We start from the raw sequence: 23,613 nt of genomic DNA on the forward strand, positions 1-23,613 counted from the left end.
TATTTCTCCATGTTAATTGGCCATGAAAATAATACACAAAAGATTACCGACCGATGACTTCACTAAGTACTTCTTTAAACTCTATCCACCTATGCGACAGTAAAGGACGTCGGTTGTTTCGCTATGAATTCAAAATGGGATACTAAATCAACAATACCACTGCATTATCAGAATGCATTCTTTACATTCTAATTGATATTGACACTAAAAGGACCATGAAGGGATCATGCCTCCATGCATCACGGGGTTTTTATGAGTCATTTTCATAGCATTATAACACTATTCCACCTAACTATTTTTATTAAAAATTATATTTAGAACCTAATGCAAAGCTTGCTGCTCTACTATTTCTCTTTTTATTGAGAAAGAAATTAACGCAAATCTATCGACAATTGCGGCGTTTTTCGATCTGTTAGCGATAAATATTTTTGGAGTTCAGTCGATACGCTTGGTGTTAATTATAAAAATTATGGACACTTGCAAAAAGAAAAAATATTCTATGACCTAATATGAAAATTGATAAACCATTACCATTAAGTAACCTACTTGTCAAGAAGAATTTTATAATCCAATATGAAACCAACATACACTTTAAATAATCGTACAAAATTTTCCAGATCGTCTTAGTAGAACCTCAAATATGTAATTGTAGTGCAGTGGTGCCCAGGCATAGGCACGGTGCGGGCCAAATCAGATCGCCCATGAATGCCGCGGGCCGCAATAATCTCTAACCATTCTTGTGCATAACAAAATGTAAAATATGCGACAGCAAAAAACATTTTGTAGGAATCGCCACAAGATTTAAACCGGAAAGCATTCAGATTCATAACACGCACGAGGCATTACGACTAAACTCAGGGACTCCTATGCCATCAAAAAAATTTCTCATAAGTTCACCATCTTTCAGATCAGTTCGCGGGCCGCATGGATCATTTCGAAGGGCCACTTGTTTAACAGTTTATGCTCATCAATTCGACAACGGATCAATATATGATAACACCCCGTAAACGGTATCACGGTTATAGTGTTGCCAAGCCCCTAGTGTTACATCAAGTTGATAAATGCTTTTATCACATTTATTTTGAACGCTCTTAACATCTATCATGCGAATTATATCTCCCTTTTATCAATAGAAAAAATCAATATTATGACTATAAAATTCGCAATCTAACATCAGAGACGCACAGACGGGTTAATATTCTGTAAAAATATTTATTCGGTGGTTCGCATTTAGCGAAACAGTGCTTATCGAAATTAAAAACAAACAGTTACCGCTTTGCAGTCAATATGTATAGGGAACGATTAATTCTTCGCAGAATGGAACTGCCATTCGGAATGGTCAGTTTCTTAGCCTTGGTTGGTCGTAGCAATAGCAAAAGTATTCAAACAGCTCGCTTAGCTATTTTATATAAAACACATCAATACTAATTGTTATTCCTTTGTTTTTTATCTTTCACAGTCAAAAAATTCACCCAATTTTAAAACGCAACGAGAATTCTAGGGAAGGTCGTACGCCAACAACCAACATTACAGTGAAATAACTTGACTCCCGGAACAACGGCAACTGTGCAAGTACTTCACCATCACACACAAAACCCTGTGACAAATTATCTGTGTTTCTGAATTGACCTGACTGGCCCTTAAAAGTATCGTATAAGTAGTCGTTATTTAAAATTTTACATTTGGATATTTTTACCAACGAAAAAGCCAGCGCCAAAAGCGTGCTTAGTATAATTAGGTTTACAATCGTCGTCTATCATCATCCATCACAATGTCTATGTGCGGAGCTCAAATTGCATTGAACGCCTTTAAAAAGGCACCACGAGTCAGGATTTGGTCTATGACCAAAAATGCTTATTCAACTCAGGTACTAATATCATCTGTACAATAATACTAATATCAATAATAACCCACCAAAATTTGTTTAAACAGGTAGAATACAAACCCATCCGGTCCGTGCTGGTTGCGAATCGTGGTGAGATTGCCATCCGTGTCTTCCGAGCTTGTAACGAGTTGGGCATCCGCTCGGTGGCTGTCTACTCCGAACAGGACAAAATGCACATGCATCGTCAGAAGGCGGACGAGTCTTATATGGTTGGCAAAGGTCTAGCCCCAGTCGAAGCTTATCTTAACATTCCAGAAATCGTAAGAGTATGTAAGGAAAATGATGTCGATGCAGTACACCCGGGGTAAGATTGTGCTGAAAATATGGCGAACGCCACAGTTAACATGATTTAATGCTTTCAGTTACGGGTTTCTATCCGAACGGTCAGACTTTGCTCAAGCAATCATTGATGCCGGTCTTCGGTTCATTGGTCCGTCCCCCAAAGTAGTCCAACAAATGGGCGACAAAGTGGCAGCCCGACAAGCGGCTATCCAGGCTGGTGTACCCATTGTTCCCGGAACAGACGGCCCGGTAACAACCAAAGAAGAAGCAGTCGATTTCTGTAAAAAGCATGGTCTGCCAGTCATCTTCAAGGCTGCCTACGGAGGTGGTGGGCGTGGCATGAGAGTCGTGAGAAAGATGGAAGAGGTCGAGGATAGCTTTCAACGTGCAAGTTCGGAAGCAAAAGCGGCGTTCGGAAACGGTGCCATGTTCATTGAGAAATTTATCGAGCGACCACGTCACATAGAGGTGCAGCTTCTTGGAGATAAAGCAGGCAATGTAGTTCACCTCTACGAGCGAGATTGCTCGGTTCAACGAAGACATCAAAAAGTGGTTGAAATCGCTCCGGCTCCAAGACTGGCAATAGAAGTGCGAGACAGAATGACTGAATACGCTGTCAAGCTGGCTAAGCATGTGGGATATGAAAATGCCGGTACGGTTGAGTTCCTTTGCGATGAAACGGGAAATTTCTACTTTATCGAGGTGAATGCTCGGCTTCAAGTTGAGCACACTGTTACGGAAGAGATTACTGGTATTGATTTGGTACAATCGCAAATCAGAGTAGCTGAAGGCATGACTTTGCCAGAATTGGGATACACACAAGAAAACATCAAAACTCAGGGATATGCAATTCAATGTCGTGTGACGACGGAGGATCCCGCCAACGATTTTCAACCAAATACTGGTCGCTTAGAGGTGTTTAGATCTGGCGAAGGAATGGGTATTCGTCTGGACAGTGCATCCGCGTATGCCGGGGCAATCATCTCACCCTACTATGACTCGCTGCTTGTTAAAATTATTTCCCACGCACACGATCTTCAATCATCTGCAGCCAAAATGAATCGTGCGTTACGCGAGTTCCGAATCCGTGGAGTGAAAACAAATATTCCCTTCCTGCTTAACGTATTGGAGAATCAAAAATTCCTGAACGGCGTTCTGGACACCTACTTCATCGACGAACATCCACAACTATTCCGTTTTGCTAAATCGAAGAACCGAGCTCAAAAATTGCTAAATTATCTTGGCGAGGTGCTAGTAAACGGACCCACGACTCCGTTGGCGACAAAATTGAAGCCTGCCGATGTGCATCCACACGTTCCGCAGCTACCATTGGGTAAGTTTTAGGTAGCCATTCTGTGGTGTAGGTTTGTTTAATGTGTCGATATACACCCTGGCACAATTTGTCGGCTTTTTGCTGGAACGGTAAACGTAACAATACACGGTTTGCCTTGACCAATACACATTTTGGTGGAACTCAAACAAGCATTTTGGTGGAACTCAAACAAACAATAACGATAGATACCGTTGTAACTTGAACCTTAAACTATCAAGTGTGATCCTGCAGCAATTTAATATTATTTTAACGCTATCTGTGTTTCCCCGTTGTTTAAGATTATATAATTGTGTTGTCCCCTATTGCTACTGCTTATTATTTAGTTAATTTCCTAAGTTAATATGTAATTATACTTTTCCTAGGTTTAAACTCTTATATTTCGATATTTGTTTATGAGTTCATTTTCCACTAAATGTTACGTTACTACCTAGTTAGTATGGTTTCTTTTGCTTTTCTATCTCTAATAATCTGTGTTACGCACTGTACTTTGAATGTATTTTCCGCAGATTTGTCACCACAAGCACTTGCTGAAGAACAGGAAGCTGGCAAAAAAGGTACTCTAACGCTTACGAGAACTGAAACCTTTACATGAGTACACTTAGTGGTAATATGAAACTGATCACAGATGATTGGTTTCTATTTTTTTTTTCGGGAACACTAGCACTTTGAACATCTAACATAAACCAAACAATTGACTACCTTTCCAACGCGTAGTATTAACGATTGTAAATAACCATACCCAGTTATGCATAAGACGGTACATGCTTCGCCTAATAGTTCGAACCACACATTTTACAGTGACCGAACCACCCCGTGGCTTCAAGGACATACTGCGGGAAAAGGGTCCGGAAGGATTTGCCAAAGCCGTACGGGCTCAGAAAAACCTCCTCCTTATGGATACCACCTTCCGTGATGCACATCAATCCCTGCTGGCAACCCGTGTTCGATCACATGATTTGTTGAAGATTTCTCCTTACGTGGCGCACAAATTTAATAATCTATACTCGCTGGAGAACTGGGGTGGTGCTACGTTCGATGTGGCTCTACGGTTCCTACATGAATGTCCTTGGGAACGTTTGGAAGACATGCGCAAGCAGATTCCCAACATTCCATTCCAGATGCTGTTGCGTGGAGCTAATGCTGTTGGTTACACTAATTATCCGGACAACGTAGTACATAAGTTCTGCGATCTCTCGGTACTGAAAGAATTAATTTTGGCAATTAAAATATTAATATAATTACTCTTGATCGTAGGTACAATGTGGTATGGATATTTTCCGAGTGTTCGATTCCCTGAACTATCTGCCAAACTTGATTTTGGGAATGGAAGCTGCCGGTAATGCGGGTGGTGTTGTGGAAGCTGCAATCTCCTACACTGGAGATGTCAGTGATCCAACGAAGAAGAAGTACGATCTCAAGTACTACACGAATTTGGCCGATGAATTGGTGAAAGCTGGAACACATATATTGTGCATCAAAGATATGGCCGGTCTTCTCAAACCACAAGCCGCAAAGTATGCACAAAATTTTTGTCGATATCTGATCATTTGTTTACCAAATATTTTTTTACTAGATTACTGATCACAGCTATTCGCGAGCGCCATCCCGATATACCTATCCACATTCACACCCACGATACCTCTGGAGCTGGTGTAGCTTCAATGCTTGCATGCGCAAAAGCAGGAGCCGATGTAGTCGATGTGGCTGTTGACTCGATGTCCGGAATGACTTCCCAGCCAAGCATGGGTGCCGTAGTAGCATCATTGCAAGGAACTCCTCTGGATACTGGTCTTAATCTTCGTGACGTAAGCGAATATTCGGCCTACTGGGAGCAAACCCGTACACTGTACGCTCCGTTTGAATGCACCACAACGATGAAGTCCGGAAATGCTGACGTGTACCTGAATGAAATACCTGGAGGTCAATACACCAATCTTCAATTCCAAGCCTATTCACTGGGTTTGGGTGACTTTTTCGAGGATGTCAAAAAGGCATATCGGGAAGCCAACCTGTTACTAGGCGACATCATCAAAGTTACACCTTCGTCCAAGGTAGTCGGTGATTTGGCACAGTTTATGGTGCAGAATCATTTGACCGCAGAGCAAGTTATGGAACGCGCCGAAGAACTTTCATTCCCCAAGTCCGTCATCGAATTCCTCCAAGGTGCAATCGGCACTCCACACGGAGGCTTCCCTGAGCCATTACGTTCCCGCGTACTAAAAGACATGCCACGCATCGAAGGGCGCCCCGGTGCGTCACTGGCACCATTAGACTTCGACAAACTGAAAAAAGAACTCCAAGAATCTCACCACGACGTCACAGATCTTGATGTCATGTCAGCTGCCTTATATCCACAGGTTACCAACGATTACCTCAACTTCAAAGACTCGTTCGGACCCGTTGACAAGCTAGATACTCGAGTTTTCCTTACCGGACCAAAAGTAGGCGAGGAATTTGAAGTCACAATCGAAAAGGGTAAAACTCTTGGGTTCAAAACATTAGCCATGTCCGAGGATTTGACAGCCAACGGAGAACGCGAAGTGTTCTTTGAACTAAACGGACAACTGCGATCGGTGCTCATCCGTGACAAAGAAGCTGTGAAGGTGAACTATAGTTTACTTGATTATGTACCCAGATAATAATAAACATGTTTGGTTCTAGGAACTGCACATACATCCCAAGGCAACCAAGGGAAACAAAGATCAAGTTGGAGCCCCGATGCCAGGCTCTGTTATAGGTAATGCTAATAGGAAACAACTTGACGTCTATCTAAATAATTTTCTATTCCTTTCCAACAGAGGTGAAGGTAAAAGTGGGTGATCGCGTTGAAAAGGGTCAGCCATTGGTTGTATTATCTGCAATGAAGATGGAAATGGTGGTCCAATCGCCGCGCGCTGGTGTAGTGAAGACGCTCGACATTACTGCCGGAATGAAACTGGAAGGCGAAGATCTAATTCTTACACTAGAATAGAATACTCTTGACTTGAGAGTCGAGAGTTGGACAAGAAAAAGGAGTCTACTTATGTTTATAGTTACGTTTATACCAGGCGCTTTGACGGTTTAAATTGTAAGTGCAAAATGGGAATATTTTGTGAAGAGAGCTTAAAAGTAAAGTTAAGAAATTCTGTTAAATTGTGTCTCGTTCAAGTTTTATGCTGTAGGCAGCTTTTGTTAGGTCTTTTTTACATTTCATTATTAATTTTTGTGATTAATATTGAATTATGGAAATAAAAAATGTAAATTATTCTTCAATAGTGTTATTAATACTCATCTCAAATGAATAATTTTTCTCATTCACTCTCGCTGTTCGTTGGCAGAAATTGTCAATGAGTAGAGGAAGTTGTCAACAGCAAGACAGCAAGCACAGTAATTCAACGGGAAAAGCTTGTTCATAAAGTATTCAAGATCCATGATATAGACCTTATAGACCATTTTATAACTCAAGCGACAAGGTAACGTGCTTTTCTATGCTGGTACTTTGACAATCCACAGCGTAGACATGAGGCGATCTGATATGACCCGCACCAAGCCTGCACCTGGCCACCACTACTCTATATCAACAAACATAGATATATAATCATTGCAATGTCGACTGCTTTCACAAACATAAATATTTATATTTAAGCATTCTTTGTTTTGCTTTTTCTGTATCGGACACCATAGAGCGGCTATTGAAGAAGCAGGGTTTATTTAGCGATATTATCGTTGATATTTATAGATACCTACAAAAACAAAAAATTCACACTTCATATTCATTCCGAAAATGCGTCTTAAAATCGTTTAACACAAATTAACATGTATTATGGTTATTAATTACGATACGTTGCAACTTTGACACTAATTAGCATGGAAGTTCAAATTTGAAAAAGTAATTCTAAAAAGTTTGTCTTTTGAAACCATCATGAAGTCTGCTCATTAGGAGATTCATTATACACATTGACAAAAGTGAGGGTAATCTAGAATGATTATTACTGTCGGAATATGTGTTTCTGTCGGACGAATAAGTGAAACGGTTTACCTACTTGCTTACTTACTTACTTAGTTAGCCTTACGTATTATGACAAGGCCCTACGTAGCATGATTCCTCCAACTAATTTGCTCCATGGCACCTGGTCTCCTGTTGCGCGGGCATCCAGTGCACGCCAGATCGCGCTCTACCTGGTGTTGCCACCTCGCTCGCTGTGCCCCTCTTAGTCTTGTTTCTATTGGATTCGATGCGAAAACCATTTTTGCAGGATAGTTGCCAAGCATTTTAGCAACATGTCCTGCCGAACGCATCCGTCTAGCTTTAACCAATTTCTAAGTTCTGAGTTCTCCGTAGAGACGCGCGAGCTCATGGTTCACTCTTCGCCCCCCTACACCGTTCTCATGCAGGCCGCCAAAGATGGTACTTAGCACCTACCGTTCGTAAACTCCGAGTGGTCGTAAGTCATCTTCTAGAAATGTGTTCATGCCCGCAGAGGACAATCGGTCTAATTAGCGTTATGTACAATGTGCACTTTGTACGGGGGCTCGGATTGTTCGGCCGCAAGTTTGAAGAGCCCATAACCAGGGTTGCCACATGCACAGATTATTCTGTGTTTAACAGATATTTGAAAGAAATCGTCTGTACAGAATCTGTGTGCATAGAATACAGTTTTTCGCCAAATTACACAGATTAAACAGATTTTTGAGCCTTTACATGAGAGTGAAAGAGACGGAAATAGTCAGCCAAATGATTCTCTATCTCTTTCACTCTCATTGTTTTACTGGACAGATTTTTACACATATATTTTTCCTCGTCGTACAGATTGTCAGATTTTTCCAACAAAAAACACAGAATTATATGTGGCATCCCTACCCATAGAGTGCGTTGTCATTGCAACTGCAGAGAGCCAAAGTATACGAACTCGTCGACTACCTCGAATTCATCTCCGTCGATTACCGCCTAAGCGGCCCTGTCGTGCTCGGTCCCGTCCCACAGTGGAATATATTGGGACAAAACACCCAAAATGGAGTTGAAGTTTTTCATGAAGTATTATTTTTCTATGAAAGTAGACAGACTAAATAATTTAATTCCAAAATTTCAAAGTGCTGGGAATGATACAGCTTTTTGGAGAAATTTTTGAATCTGAGGTTTGTGTGACAACTTCTCATATTTTTCATTCAACGCAAGTTTCGAAAAACTGTTTTTAATCGTATCCTGTTAGGTATTTGCATATAAAAAAACGTGATTTGGTATTGAAATGGTTATAGATTAGCACCTTATTTTGCAGATTGACGAAAATCAAGTACACTCCAAAATATATTTGCTTCAAATCTCCAAATAGTAACACACATGTGACTTTGCATTTTCAAAGTTTAGCATCTTTTTTTGGGAACGGAAGGTAACCATCATTTTTCCATATTTTATGTAGAATTTAGTCTACTTTCCAAAAATCATATCCGCATTCTGCGCAGATTTGCGCAAAGACTAAAAATATTGAATTTTATAGAACCATGTGTTTTTAGACAATTCCACTTTGTAATTACTTCAAGCAATACCGTTACAGATATTTTTAAAGTAAATCTTTGAGCATTTAGCAGGTACATATAGGTTAGTACCAGGTCGACAGAGCAGAAGTGACACTTTGATATTCAAATTTTAGTGAATAAACATGGTTATTGGCTGGAGAAAGCGCTATTTTTAAAATTCAAAATTTTTTTTTAAATGTGGCGCAACCTGATTTGCTGAGTGTTCCAAGGTCATTCAAGTAGTTATGAAACTTTTCTTAGAGAATTATTTTAGAGACACCCTAATTATTGATTTTTTTAATATTTGAAAACTTTAAGTTTTAGTGGTCAATTCGGTTCACAGTTATATACAAAATATGTAAGTTCCATGCTACTTTGCTAATTTTATTAGTTTTGTCTCAGTTTTGTTCTGACTGGCGCCACTGTGCGTCCGCCAGCTTATACTTCATTTTACACGTATTTATCTTCAACCCAATCTTCTCTGCTTCGCATTTTAGTATGGTGTACTGATCTTCCTCCGCCTCAAATGTTCTGCCGACGACATCCGCGCGTTCAGCAAAGTAGATAAATTGACTGGACTTATTGAAAATCGTGCCCCGCACATCGATCGCCACTCATCTTATAACACTTTCAAGCGCAATGTTAAATAGCAGGCAGGAAGGATTATCTCTTTGTCGAAGTCCCCTACGAGATTCGAATGGGTCCGAAAACCCACCCGAGATTCTCACACAGCACTGGATCCCATCCATCGCAGCCACAATAAGTCTAGTAAGCTTACCCGGAGACTTTTTCGTCCAGAATTTTCCATAGCTCTTTTCGGTTTACACTATCATATGCGGCTTTGAAATCAATGAAACGAACGGTTTATTCTAACTATAAAGAGGGCAATCGGCTAGATTGCGCGACATAACATTGATCAACGCTACCTACAAACTGCTCCAGGATCTTGATGTTACGGCTCGCGTTCGGAGGTGACCGATAAATATATATAAGACGACCCGTACATTAAATAAATTAAAACTTAACTTTATTAGACAATAACGTGGTACAAATGTGTCTCATCCATTCTGTAAAACGGAACAGGAATATGAACGTCCTGTTGTCAGCACTGGCGAGCATCAACTTATGACAGCTGTCACTGTGACCAGAGAGCTTGGCCGTAACGATGTTACGAATGTGCCTGGGGGACCAGACCCCCTCCAGGAATTTTCACCATTGGAATTTGAAAACCGGAAAAAATTCAGTGTATACGTTTCTGAAAATATTTTACTCTTTATTTTTCTCTCGAAAAAACCGAACGAATATGAACAACTTTATAGTTGCGATATTACACACCGATACCTGACATGTATAGGGTCAAGGGAGAGAATCTAATCACAAACGAACGCGAGGTGGTCAAGGATGCGAAACCTAGGAGTGCCCATGGAAGATAGTAATGTCCCAGTACCTGTTCTCCAAGAAGTCAAACGAGAAACCGGATAGCTGAAGACTACCAAAGTCACTGGTTAGGACCGGCTACCGGCAGAGCTTTAAACATGGCCGCGAAACGCTGGCAATGAGGTTATATCCAAGATTTGGGAGGAGAAGCTACCGGAGGAATGGACGGAAGGAGAGGTTTGTCCCATCTACAAAAAGGATAATCGGCTCGACAGCTGCAACTACCACGGCATAATGCTGGTAAACGCCGCCTACAAGGTACTCTCCCAGATCATTATACGCCGGCTGGGGGCTGACCATCCGACTGATCTTGCAGAAATATTGGGAGTACAACGTGCCCACGCAAAGCACAGCCTTGGGCTTAAACGCCTTTAAGTTAAACGATCCTTCTTTATCGACAGACATCACAGCCGGCTATTAGAATACAGGGTAATTACAGAGCTAGTGCAACAATCCTACTGACTCTGTCTAACGTGCCTACGCATCAGATATTGAATTCAAAGCAGCATACGATACAATCGATCGAGATCAGCTATGTCAGGTAGTGCACAAACACGGTTTTGCGGATAAACTGACGCGACTGATCAGAGTTAATTAAATTTGGATCAAGTGATGTGTTTCGTGCGCATCTTGGGGACACTCTCGAGTCCCTTAAAGGTGCGGCGAGGGTTGACACAACGTGACAGCTTATTCTGCATGCTGTTCAACATCGCTCTTGAGAGGGTTATCCGACGAGCAGCTATCGAAACGAAAGAGACGACTTTCATCAAGAGTAGCCAACTTCTAGGAGTTGCAGATTACTTTGATATCATAACCAGGAATACATAGGACATACAAGCCCCCCAAGCAACCAAAAGCTCGGATTTCACTTAAGGAACGAACTCGGAAGTTAATAATTGGTTCAAATTTATTTCCGCAGGACTTTCTTGCTGAACAACATGATACTACATTTCCTAACCGAAATTGATTCTTAGTTCACCATGCGACCTGAGAGTTCAACATGCGACTTGAAAGTTCAACATGCGACTTAAAAATTTAACATGCGATTTGAAAATTTGAAATTGAAGCGAAACTTCGACGCAGACACTGCGACGGCGTTTTGATTGAATATATACTCCGGTATTAAAACAAAAAATGGATTTTTCTAAAACAATAAAAAGAAATGGTTTGTTCTATGCCTGCGATACAGCGAGTGGTTGTTGCATTGGTATGGGTTGTCGGTGCAACGATGCGGCGCTTGGTCGTAGTGGAGCGACGGGTGGTTCCAGCTTTGCAATTACTGGAGGTAAAGGCAGACCTGCACTATCCAGAACCAGCATGTTATGAAAGCTCACAGGATTCTGGTTAACCTTTTTCTTGCGTTGGCTGTTGGCTGGCCGCGCATCTGATGAGGACTCACCGGAGAGTTCCTCACATAAGCCCCTCGCCTCATCGTAGGACCGGATGCCATTCCGCTTGATCGTACATTTATATTTTAGCCATGCTTTTTTGGGGGTGATGTTGGCATCCCGAAGCATTTTTTCACATCTTAAACTCGCTGTGAATTGGGCCACAGCATAATGTTTCCGGATTTGGAACTTCGGATCCATTTTTCTGGCACCGCCGAAAGCTCATTGTGGCCCCTTGCGTTCATAGTCTCGACTACGGCAAACGGCATATCTGTAATCAATGAAGCTGTAATTAATTTTGCGTCAGTTAATATTGTTTGCATTTTATATAATTACTAACCTGGATTTTGCGAAAAATGTTGCTGCAGAAAAAATCACCGCTTGCTGCTGCTGAAACATTCAAAACAAACTGGTGAACTTTCAAACGCAAGTTCACATAAAGCTTCGCGCGTATTTTTTTCGAACCATCCAGTTCGAAAAATGTTTCGCGCGTACTTTTTCTGAACTGTCACATTCGGATAAAGTTTCGCGCGTACTATTTCAAAACTTTCACGTTCGGATGAAGTTTTGCGCGTACTATTTCTGAACTTGAAGTTCAGATCATGACTTTCAAGTTCAAAAAGAAACCAGGGGCTGTCCTTGATGTTAGAGTAAATGAGAAATCAGTACATCGAGTGAAATTTATGCAGATCTCAAATTTCAGCAATGGAGCAGTGGTATGTGTCTAAATTACCAAGAGGAGTACTCGAGTTCGAAACTCGAGGCAATTTATGAAAATAAATTAATATTGATAAATAATCATTATTCTTCTGACCTAGGTTTTCGATCGAAGCTTACCATTAATAACCAATACAAATGGTTTAGTTAAGGAAAAAACAGAAGAAAGTGGAAAATTACAAGCAAGCAAGCTTTTTGCGAACTTTCTAGTTCTGTTTGAAAATTGCTTAGCATTCCTACTTGAAACTTGAAAGTTCGGTTAGTTGCTTAAAAATTAAGCTGAATAGAATTCTATTCATGATAATTTGGGTAGCTGATTAAGCTAAAAAATCCACTTTTATGGGAACTTTTGGTTGCATGGGCGGTGTAAAAGTAAAAACTAAAAGTGCAGAGTGGCGGAGGTGTATGAACCACGAGCTGCAGGTACTGCTAGGAGAGATTCCTATCGTACATCGACACATCGTAAGAATTCCGGACGACAATGCTAGGAAAATATTACTCTTCTACAACCCCACCAGCATCTGGAACAGGGAGGCTCAACGTGCAGGATGGCTCGAGCAGGTCGAAAATGATTCGTGACTTTTGAGACAACACAATACAACTTGAAACAGCACAGTTCACCGACGCCAGCTGACGACAAAGATGGCGAAGGTGCTTATATAAGTTTTGCGTTTAAGAGTTTTTCGCTTGAACATTCTCTCGTCTCTTCACATCAACGCGACGACTTGGTAATATAAAATAAATTATTCATACTGAGAACATTATATTTCTGTAGGTACTAGTAGATCGATGTTTTCATACATTTGCTTCCCGAAAAGGGTTAGACTTAAATAAGAGAAGTAAAAACATCTTATTTGGCATTAGGACCTTTGCCTTCTTTAAGAAGGGGGGATCCCATAAAAATGAAATACAAATTTCCTCATAACTCGAGCACTAATCAAGCAAATGGAACCAAATTTAGCTGTGGTAGGAGAATAAGGACTCTCTTAAAAATAAAACAGAAATTTTTGCGTTTGTGCCATATTTGCCGCTATGTAACAAGCGGTAAGCTGTGAAAGTAAACTAGTAAAACCTTCTCGGAGAAAGACAGTGAATCGACGCCTCTAACTTGCGTATTCATGTCAAAAGAGAAGGACTTTCGAATGGAACGGTAACCAATGGCCCTTTTAAAGGCCACAAGTGAGTTAAAGTAACATTATTGAAACATGTGAAGCTACGCATAATCATATTTAATAGAATAGGCTGTGGGCTGGTCATTCATTACTATTTCAACCTTTATGATGCACACAATTAATTTTAAAAGAAATCTCTATGTCTCAAAGGTTGTAGGCGTTTCAAAGTGTCATTGCATTCAATGAAGAATTGAATCTGAATATTTCGGTCTTCTCTGTAAAACATTCGCTTAAACAATGGCACTCACAGATTCTTATAAACATGCGTTTGCCAGAAATGCAGTTCACATTAGTTTTTGATCTAATGATCTGACGTAGGACTCACCCTTTCGTACAACCCTTAAGGCTGTATACCTTGTAGTTTTTCTTTATTTTATTACCTGCAAAATCGCATTAATTAGAAACATACCTTAAAAGGCATGTTTAGTATAAATTGTATAAAAACCACATCTACTCAGGAAAAGGCGCAAGGAATGCGTGGCTTTGACAGTGCAGTGCAATACTGTGAACTTATGTAGGTACAATCATAATTACTATCAGTAACATGATTGGAAAGACATGCTATTCTTATCTATTGATAGCGCTGTTCCTCTTTTTGAAATTGAATGCGCGCTTCTTGATACAGCATCTATGGATTTTTACTCCTATAATACTCCACCTTTAAGCGCTCAGTTTCAGCAGTGCTTATAATAGAGGCGTTCTCTTTTAGGTACATAAGTGTTGTTATAATGGCACAATGTACTTGAACTTCAGCGTTTTTTGAGAGTTTCTCATATAGGACATGCGCCTCATCTACGTTCTAAATAATTTATTCCAAGATGTTAATTTTCTAAATGAACAAATGTGATATGTTAATTTCTACCTCGAAAGGGTTATGATGAGGTTCTGAGCTGTACACCTGTTTGTTGTGCAATCCACTGTAGATAGGAAGCGGTTCGTATGTAGCCCGATGGGTCTCCGGTGCTACAGCCACGGTTCGATACAAAGGATACAATTCCGATTTGCATGTAATTGCCATTCTCCTTTATAACCAATGGGCCGCCGGAGTCGCCTTGGCATACGTTCTGATTTGTACGTTCCCATCCCATTGCACACATGGTTGAGTCTCTGATAACCGATGTTCCATAGACTGTAGCGCAATCCGCATTCGAAATGATACGCATGTTTTCAAATTTCAGGATACTAGAAATCGATTGACTGGCTGCAATAGAAAGCGACATGGTTCGTGAGGGATTTTTTTAAAGTTTTGGTGTTCTTACCGTCTGAAGTTCTGCCGAATCCAGATACTAAGCCCTTTGTATTGTGAAACGTTTTGGTTGCATAGGACAAGGGCGGTAGTTGAACTGGATGTATTTCGTTACTAAAGGGCACTGGAGATGGAAGCCGTATAACGGCCACATCATTATGTAAACGAATGGGATCAAATTCTGGATGGACGATCTTAGTGACGGTCGTCATCGTCAAACGCGGAACGTTTAGGTAAGTTGATCCAAACCCAATCTGAAATCCCGTGTAATCCTTAGCGCAATGCGCGGCCGTTAGTATCCATTGTGAGGCAATCAGTGAACCTCCACAAACGGTAATCGATCGTCCCAGCGTGGCTCGGATGGATACTTGCCATGGAAATTGACCTTCGTCAGCCGTTTGTCCATTGACAATTTTACTGAGTACGTGAGGGGAGTGTGCGTCTTTCCTGGGAATCGGTATCACATCATGCTTATGTTAAAACTTAGTGTAAATTTCATTCTTCATTGTTTTTGCTGCACAGCATTTTTTAACTTACAGTTGCGGCTTGTGCCTGTATTGTTAAAACTGCTAATAAATATAAACCAAGCTTCAGAATCATTCCTTTAGCCGATGGAAATCCGTTTTGTATAGTGTTTCGATACAGGAACAGGTGAAAACTAGCGCAACTGATTTGGACATGGTTTTATACGAACACTTTTATATCGAGCGTTTGTTTGGTAGTACTTTCTCGATCGATGTTATCATCACGATAGAAATGCGAATGGTGTCATGCAGTTGTAGATATGAGACGACAAGAATCTTCAATTATAAGAAAAATGCCTGTGGGTTCAATTTCCAAATTCTGGCAGCTTTGTCTGGTATTCACTAGAGATGACTAACCTTTGGGTTTTGCCTTTAGCAATTTGGTAGTTCATTAAAGAGTTCAAAGATATTTATAAAGATTTAATATGGTATTTATTATACGTATTTAATATGGTATTTATTATACGTACTAGAGGACCCGGCGCGCGTTGCTACGCCATTCTAAAAAGGGGGTCCATGCATAATCCTGAAGATTTGATTAATTGTAATCTTGCAACCAAGAGCTTTCTTTTTGACTACCCAAGATATTCCTAAATCATGCAGCAAATTTCTAATCCAACGCATCAGCATTTGTGACTCGAGCAGCCCAACGTAACAATTTGGGTTTTATTACCAACCCTTAAAATGGTAATGTTGGCAAAATCGTAATAAAACGTCAATGCAATTCAATTGAAACCAGTTGAAAACTGGTCAGAAACCATAAACTTAGTGTAATCTCAACATTATTTTCATCATATTTTCATTTCAACAATGTATTTTCTCTTCAATTTTCTTTTTAAAATAAGTATTATATTATCTTACTTTTATTTAATTTGACCCATTATCTAGGCTTCACCGATTTATTCTTAACAATTTTGTTCCAAATTTATCTTATATTTTAGTATGAACGGCAACACTCGCGAGTTCGATTACTTTTTGAATATTGCAAACAATTCTGTTTAATTTGTATGAGAGCCCTCCCCTCTTCCAGAGGGGAGAGGGATCTCAATACGCCATAGAAAAAAAATTCTGCCTCCAAAAACCTTCACATGCCAAATTTGGTTCCATTTGCTTGATTAGTTCCCGAGTTATAGAGAAATTTGTGTTTCATTTGTATGGGAGCGCCCCCCCCCCCTTCTAGAGGGGGAGGGGCCTCAAACAACCATAGATAAAATCATGTCTCCAGGAACCCCCAAATGCCAAATTTGGTTCCATTTGCTTCATTAGTAATCAAGCTATGAGGAAATTGTGGTTTTATTTGTATGGGAGCCCCCCCTCTTCGAGAAAGAAGGGTTCTCAATCTACCATAGAAAAAATTTCTGCCTCCAAAAACCTTCACATGCCAAATTTGGTTCCATTTGCTTGATTAGTTCCTGAGTTATAGAGAAATTTGTGTTTCATTTGTATGGAAGCCCCTCCCCCCCTTCTAGAGTGGGAGGAGTCTCAAACATCCATAGAAAAAATTATGTCTCTAGAAGCCATCACATGCCAAATTTGGTTCCATTTGCTTGATCAATTGTCAAGTTATGAGGAAATTGTGGTTTTATTTGTATGGGAGCCCCCCCTCTTAGAAAAAGGAGGGTTCTCAATGTACCATAGAAAAAATTTCTGCCTCCAAAAAGCTTCGCATGCCAAATTTGGTTCCATTTGCTTAATTAGTTCCCGAGTTATAGAGAAATTTGTGTTTTACTTGTATGGGAGCCCCCCCCCCCCTTCTAGAGGGGGAGGGGTCTCAAACATTCATAGAAAAAGAATCATATCTCTAGAAGCCCCCACATGCCAAATTTGGTTCCATTTGCTTGATCAATAGTCAAGTTATGAGGAAATTTTGGTTTTATTTGTATGGGAGCCCCCCCTCTTAAAAAAAGGAGGGTTCTCAATCTACCATTGAAAAAATTTCTGCCTCCAAAAACCTTCACGTGCCAAATTTGGTTCCATTTGCTTGATTAGTTCCCGAGTTATGAAGAAATTTGTGTTCCATTTGTATGGGAGCCCCCCCTTCTAGAGGGGGGAGGGGTCTCAAACCATGCTAACAACATTCCTCACATCAAACGCAATGTGTATGCCAAGTTTCATCAAAATCCGTCGAGCGGTTTGCGAGTCTATACCGGACACACGAACAGCATTTCATTTTTATATATATAGATTAGTTAATTCGAATTATTAATATTCGTATTTAATATGGTCCAATCAAGTTTTAGTGATACATAATACAAATTTACAGTGGAAAATTAATACACAGGGGAAATAATACAAATTAACAGTGCCGATGGGTTATTTCTCCGATAGTGACCTTGTATTCGATTCATAACCTTTCGTTACTCGCGCCAACTTCGATTTATAGGCACGCTAAAACCTAACAAAATTCACTCGAATACTAATGTCACTTGGTGAAAAACTTAGGAAACTTTTCCCACCGTTTGAAAGATCGTGGTCTGCGGATCAACTTTTCTGAAAATAGTAATTTTCTTTATTGCTGGGATTCCGAGATATACCGAGATAAAGTGAACGGTTTACACGTGTTGTACAAAATACAACAGCGCAAGGAACGGAGGGTTCAGCAGGTGAAAGATCTCTTTTAATAGAACCATTTCTCGATCTCACGGTAGTGCAGTGGTGCTCAAAACGAAATTATAATTCACACTTTTGTGACGTCAAGTCAATTGGAAGTGCCATTAGTTAGTTGTGATAGTGAATTTGTTGCGATTAGTTATCAAAACCACAAAGACAATTTACTTATAGCAGGGAATCAAAAATCACGAACGCACAAGAGACAAACATATTGTCCTTAGTTCAAAATATTATGACAATGTATGATGAAAGTTTGTCACTATTGCATGGAAGTTGGGACAAAGACAAGTTACTTTACTTTAGTGGCAACGGTCCGTTACCGATCCTGCGTCGAACGAATTATGGTCCTTCAGAACCGTCGGTCCTGGGCTGCTGTTCTCCAATCCCCACGAACACCAACTGAACGTGCATCGTCTTCGACAGCACACACCCACCGGGTGCGGGGTCTGTCTCGGAGTCTACAGCCTTTTCCTGGTTCTCTGCTGAAAATAGTTTGGGCTATTCTTTCATCGGGCATTCTGGCCACGTGTCCAGCCCACCGCAGCCTGCCACATTGCACTACCTTCACTATATCAGCATCTTTGTATACTTGGTACAGCTCGTGATTCATGCGTCTGCGCCACACTCCATTTTCCATTTTAGCACCAAGTATAGATCGCAGAATTCAACGCTCAAAAACCCCAAGCACTAACCGATCAGCTTTCTTTGGGTCCATGATTCGAGGCCACCGGGAGGATTAGTGTCCTGTAGAGCGCCAGTTTTGTGCGAATTTGCAAACTACGGGACTTCAGATGGCTACGTAATCCGTAGAATCCCGATTCGCGGCTGCACTTCGTTGTTTCACTTCGCGGCTTACTTCGTTGTCACAGGTCACGAGTGTACCAAGGTATATAAATTCCTCCAGTACTTCATATCGTTCCCCATCTAACTCCACCTCGGTACCAACACCACTTGGGTCCCAATCTCGCCGATTCCATTTTAAAGGGCCTGAAGACCTCTTCCACTGCTCTACGGTCGATTCCGTTGATATCGACGTCATCCGCAATGTTAATAGTCCAAGGCAATGTTAACAGGCAGGTTAGAGAGTGCATCCCTTGTTTCAGTCCATCCAACGTCACGAAAGCAGCTGAGGTCTCACCCGCTATTCTAACGCATGATTTGGATCCGTCCAGCGTCGCACGAATCAGTAACTAGTTTCGTCGAAAAACCATGTTCTAGCATTATCTGCCACAACTCATTTCGTTTAATTGAATCGTACGTCGCTTTAAAGTCCACAAACAGATGGTGTGTATGCAAGTTGTACTCCCGGAGCTTGTCTAGCAACTGACGCAGGGTAAACATCTGATCCGTCGTGAAGCGACTCTCACGAAAACCAGCTTGGTACTCGCCGACGAAGGACTCCGCTAACGGTCTCAGTCTGCAGAACAAGATACGGGAAAGCACCTTGTAGGCAGAATTGAGCAATGTAATTCCTCGATAGTTTTTACACTCCAGTCGATCCCTTTTTGAAAATTGGGCAAATGAGGCCATCCAACCACTCCTCCGGCATTTGTTCTTCCTCCCAGAGCCTGACAATGATCCGGAGGATTGCTTCGTACAGCCACTCGCTCCCCGCTTTTAGAAGTTCAGCCGGGATACCGTCCTTCCCAGCAGCCTGACCGTTTTTCAGCTCACTGATTGCCTTTTTAACCTCCTTCTGTGTTGGTGGCTCCACAGCTTGACCATCGCTTACAATTCCTATCCTGTCCCTGCTGATCTCCGCATTTACCTCTCTATCAGGGCTTGTTCGTTCACTTTGACTCATTTTTGATTCATTTGATAGTACCGTCTCAGTCGAGCAAAATTTAACAAAGTTATGTATGGAACATTTGTAGAACTAGTAATCATCTTCAATTTTGCTGAATAAAGTTTTGCTGTATCTGTTGTAGTTACGATGATACAATGCTAGTACGTCGTTAGTAACTAAATGCGCATTCACTTAGGCATTAATAAGGTACTAGCATTGTAGCACCGTAAATACAAAAGATACAGTAAAACTTCATGCAGCAAAATTGTAGATAATAACTGATTCTACAAATTTTCCATACATAACTTTGTCAAATTTTACTCGACTGGGACGATACTGTCAAATGAATCAACATTGAGTCAAAGTGAACGAACAAGCCCTGCTCTCCATTCAACACTGTCTGAAAGTGCTCCTTCCACCTGGCTGCTACCGCTGTTTTGTCGGTAAACAAGTTGCCAGCACTATCATTGCACAACACAGGTATGACAAAATTCCTGCATCTCACCGTTTTATAGAAACTCCGTGTGTCGTTGCTGGTAATCTCTCTGTACCTCTCTCTGTTTTGTCACCTTGCCGCAGTGAGCATGCCAAAGACATGCAAAGACAAGATACCTCACATGCCTCTCACGCCGGGTCACACCTTCAATGGCGATGTTAAATAAGATAAACGATAGTTCATCTCTTCACCGAACACCTCGATTTCAAGATTTCAAGGAGCTTGAAAGTATTTTCAAAACGCAAACATAGCACACACTCACACCATGTAACCTTTGGTCAGCATTGGCGTATCTAGGAAATTTCCCTGGGAGGGGCATAGGCGGTGCCTTCCAAAATATTTTCACTGTGTTAAACATGATTCTGCTTAAGCATAACATCCTCGTGCGTAAAATGCTGCATAATGCCAGCATTGCTCCTCTCTTTGGTGTAAAAGGTTTCATAATGCTCCGGTATAAAGGGAACGCATCATCGCCAATAAATAAGTACAAATGACATTTTTTAACAAGGCAATATGCTTCCTCCGGTATTCCGGTAAGTAACTCTCGATAATTATATGATGGGAAAGAGCACCCATTTCAAGAAGAATTGTTTCGCTTATACTAAAAATAATAATGCAGCTGACGATTTATTTATTCTGTAATTTATATGATAAAGCGATGAATCCTGCAGCAAGCAAGACACTTCAAAACGGAATTTCTTTTATTTTTTAAACATTTGTCTACTGCATACAATGGCAGGAATAACATGAAGGCCAGTTTTCTTTAACAAAAAACCATTTAGGCTTATACAAATTTAAAAAAAAGTTTGTCAACCCCCCCCCCCCCTTCAAAAACTTTCGAAATTTGAAGGGGCAAAAAAATAAAGTGCAATAATGTTGCATTCTTAAGCAGATTTTTACAGTTCAACGAGTTTACATCTCTAAATTACCCAATTCGTGCAAAATTGAAGGAATTATCCCGTTAGTCTCGATCAACTATCCTACACCATCTAAGCTTTCTGATTCCTGCTACAAGTCACAGGCGACTATTGTACTTAACCTTAAAGTTCCGACGCCGAAAATTGGGGGCTTGGAATAAGACTTTTGGCTCGATTCACTTTAAATTTTGTTCCATTTAAATTCAACTTGCTTCAAAAGAACAGAATTAGATTGAGGTATCAATCAACTAAACAACGTATTAGTGAAATTTGCTACCAGTTTTGACGGAGATATTCCGAATTGCTGTGGGATTATATTTAGCTGTTATAGGTAGTAGATAAGATTAAAATAGAAATACAACAAATTACACATTCCGGAACATCACCTTTCGGTGTTTTCGGGGCTCCAAATTGATCGTTTTATTCCGTAGTGTCCACCTACCCTATTTTTGGATGTAAGGGACGAAAAACTTCAAGATACAATTTTTTACCATGCATTAGACGCATGCAGAAAGGATGTCACTGAACTGTTCGAAACTTTTCTGACTATTGTCATGTTGTGATTATCATTCGGATCAACGGTGGCCCCGACCATCACATCAAATCAAGTCATGTTAAGTTGTATTGCTTTTTTATTGAGCTTTATCTGCTTCTGCTTTAAAAATTGAGTTTTAGTATGGAAATGTACGAAAGTGGAATTAAATTGAAATAACACTTTCATTGCTAGGCAATTGAAACAGTTTATCTCCGCAAACATTTCAATGATCCGCAAAATCCTAGAGCTTTCAAAGAAAGATCTAAGCATTTATACTAATCTTATAACAGGACATTGTCCAAACCGCTATCATCTGAAGCTTATGGGAAAACTGCAAGGTGATATATGTCGATTCTGTGGCACAGAAAAAAGACTCGAAACACCTGTTACGCCGATGTCTGGCATTTTTCAATTAAAGATCAAGGTTCTTCGACAGAGGGCTGTCAGAAGCCCTGATATTTGGAAAACAACTCCCAGCGCAGTACTGCACTCCATCCGAAGTGCAGCACCGGACTGGACAAATGCTATTAGTCAATGACAATCGCTTCTGGTGGTGGTGCATTTGCATCCTTAATATATCAAAGATAAACACGTTATTAATGAGAACCAGCATCAGCTGAGGAATGGCCTGATATTCATATGACTAAAAGGTTGACCAAGAAATAAGCAGTTTCAAACGTGAATAGTGTGAGTGATTGTTTTTCTTAAAAAATGTCGGTAGCATTGCACATGCATTCCAAGTAAAAAAGTTGTAGGGACCTAAATTGCCATTTTTACGAGAAGATTAGATTCAGATACTAATTCATGGTTACCGAGTTCTGAACTAGTAAGTGACACAGATTTGGATTATGCTAAAATACAAGATAACTATCCGAGTGACATGCAAGTAAAAAGCAAAATACAAATGAAAGCCAAGTTACACGTTTATGGCTCTCTAAGGTGATCCCTTTTTAGCACTCCACTATTTTCAAGTTGATTCATCTCTACCACAATACTTTATGTGCCTGGATCAAAAAAATTTGAAAGTTGTTTTGGTTAGAACTAAAATTTAAGTACTGTTCAACTTTTTTGTATTAAACTTTTATTAACCTGGAAAAATAAACACTGGTTTCTTTTCCTTTGTTTAGTTATTGAATGTTTGATGTTATTATTTTTTTCTTGCCAGACAAAAAGCATAACATTTTTAACGTAGAACTAGGTGTTTGTAACTCAACCATCTTTCAATACTTTTATAAAGCGTGACTCCACGTTTGTCGATCTTGGGCTGCCACTCTCCAATTGCCTCTAACACCCGCTGCTTTAGCCACCTCGTCAACAGTACTCATTCCACGCGTACGGGATCTGCCTCGAAGTTGGTGGCTTCTGACGGGCCTCTGCTGAATATTGTTTTTGCTGATCTCTCATCCGGCAACCTGGCTACGTGGCCAGCCCACTGTTATTCATTTCACAATATTTGCATCTTTGTATAAATGTATACATGGTAAATTTCGTGGTTCATGCCCCTACGCCACACTATTTCTTAAAAATATACCCTCAAGAATTGATCGCAGTATCTTACGCTTAAAAACACCCAGAGCTCGCCTGTCGCTCTCTTTCATCGTCCACACTTCGTGGCCGTAGAGTACCGGCGAGAGAATTAGCATCCTATAGTACGCGAGTTTGTTACTGATTTACAGACTACGGGACCTTAGCTGGCTTAGTAATCCGTAGATGGCGCTGTTGGCAGCCTTTTTTCTTCACGGTCCACATCGTTGTCACATGTCATGTCACTAACGTACCATGGTAAATAAAT

General features: G+C 40.5%; 2 protein-coding genes across 3 annotated transcripts in view; one reads left to right on the forward strand and one right to left on the reverse strand.

Moving 5' to 3' along the window:
* The window catches only part of LOC128734278 (pyruvate carboxylase, mitochondrial), a 36,585-nt gene extending 29,848 nt beyond the window's left edge, over nt 1-6,737 (forward strand). For both annotated transcript variants that reach the window (XM_053828378.1, XM_053828377.1), the window contains exons 2-10: nt 1,460-1,867; nt 1,933-2,189; nt 2,248-3,500; nt 4,007-4,054; nt 4,299-4,696; nt 4,755-5,014; nt 5,074-6,103; nt 6,162-6,237; nt 6,299-6,737. In XM_053828378.1, the coding sequence (XP_053684353.1) occupies nt 1,772-1,867; nt 1,933-2,189; nt 2,248-3,500; nt 4,007-4,054; nt 4,299-4,696; nt 4,755-5,014; nt 5,074-6,103; nt 6,162-6,237; nt 6,299-6,471 (3,591 nt within the window). In that variant the 5' untranslated portion in view covers nt 1,460-1,771 and the 3' untranslated portion in view covers nt 6,472-6,737. The remainder of the gene's footprint in view (nt 1-1,459; nt 1,868-1,932; nt 2,190-2,247; nt 3,501-4,006; nt 4,055-4,298; nt 4,697-4,754; nt 5,015-5,073; nt 6,104-6,161; nt 6,238-6,298) is intronic.
* A 7,842-nt stretch (nt 6,738-14,579) lies between these two features.
* Nucleotides 14,580-15,553, reverse strand: LOC128735776 (collagenase-like). Its single transcript, XM_053830264.1, has 3 exons — nt 15,491-15,553; nt 14,967-15,423; nt 14,580-14,908 (listed from the first exon to the last, which is right to left on the reverse strand). Exons 1-3 carry the CDS (start codon nt 15,551-15,553, stop codon nt 14,580-14,582), a joined length of 849 nt encoding a protein of 282 aa, XP_053686239.1.
* Between the last annotated feature and the right edge of the window lie 8,060 nt (nt 15,554-23,613).

The sequence above is a fragment of the Sabethes cyaneus genome, chromosome 2, assembly GCF_943734655.1.
Source record: "Sabethes cyaneus chromosome 2, idSabCyanKW18_F2, whole genome shotgun sequence".
NCBI lineage: Eukaryota > Metazoa > Arthropoda > Insecta > Diptera > Culicidae > Sabethes > Sabethes cyaneus.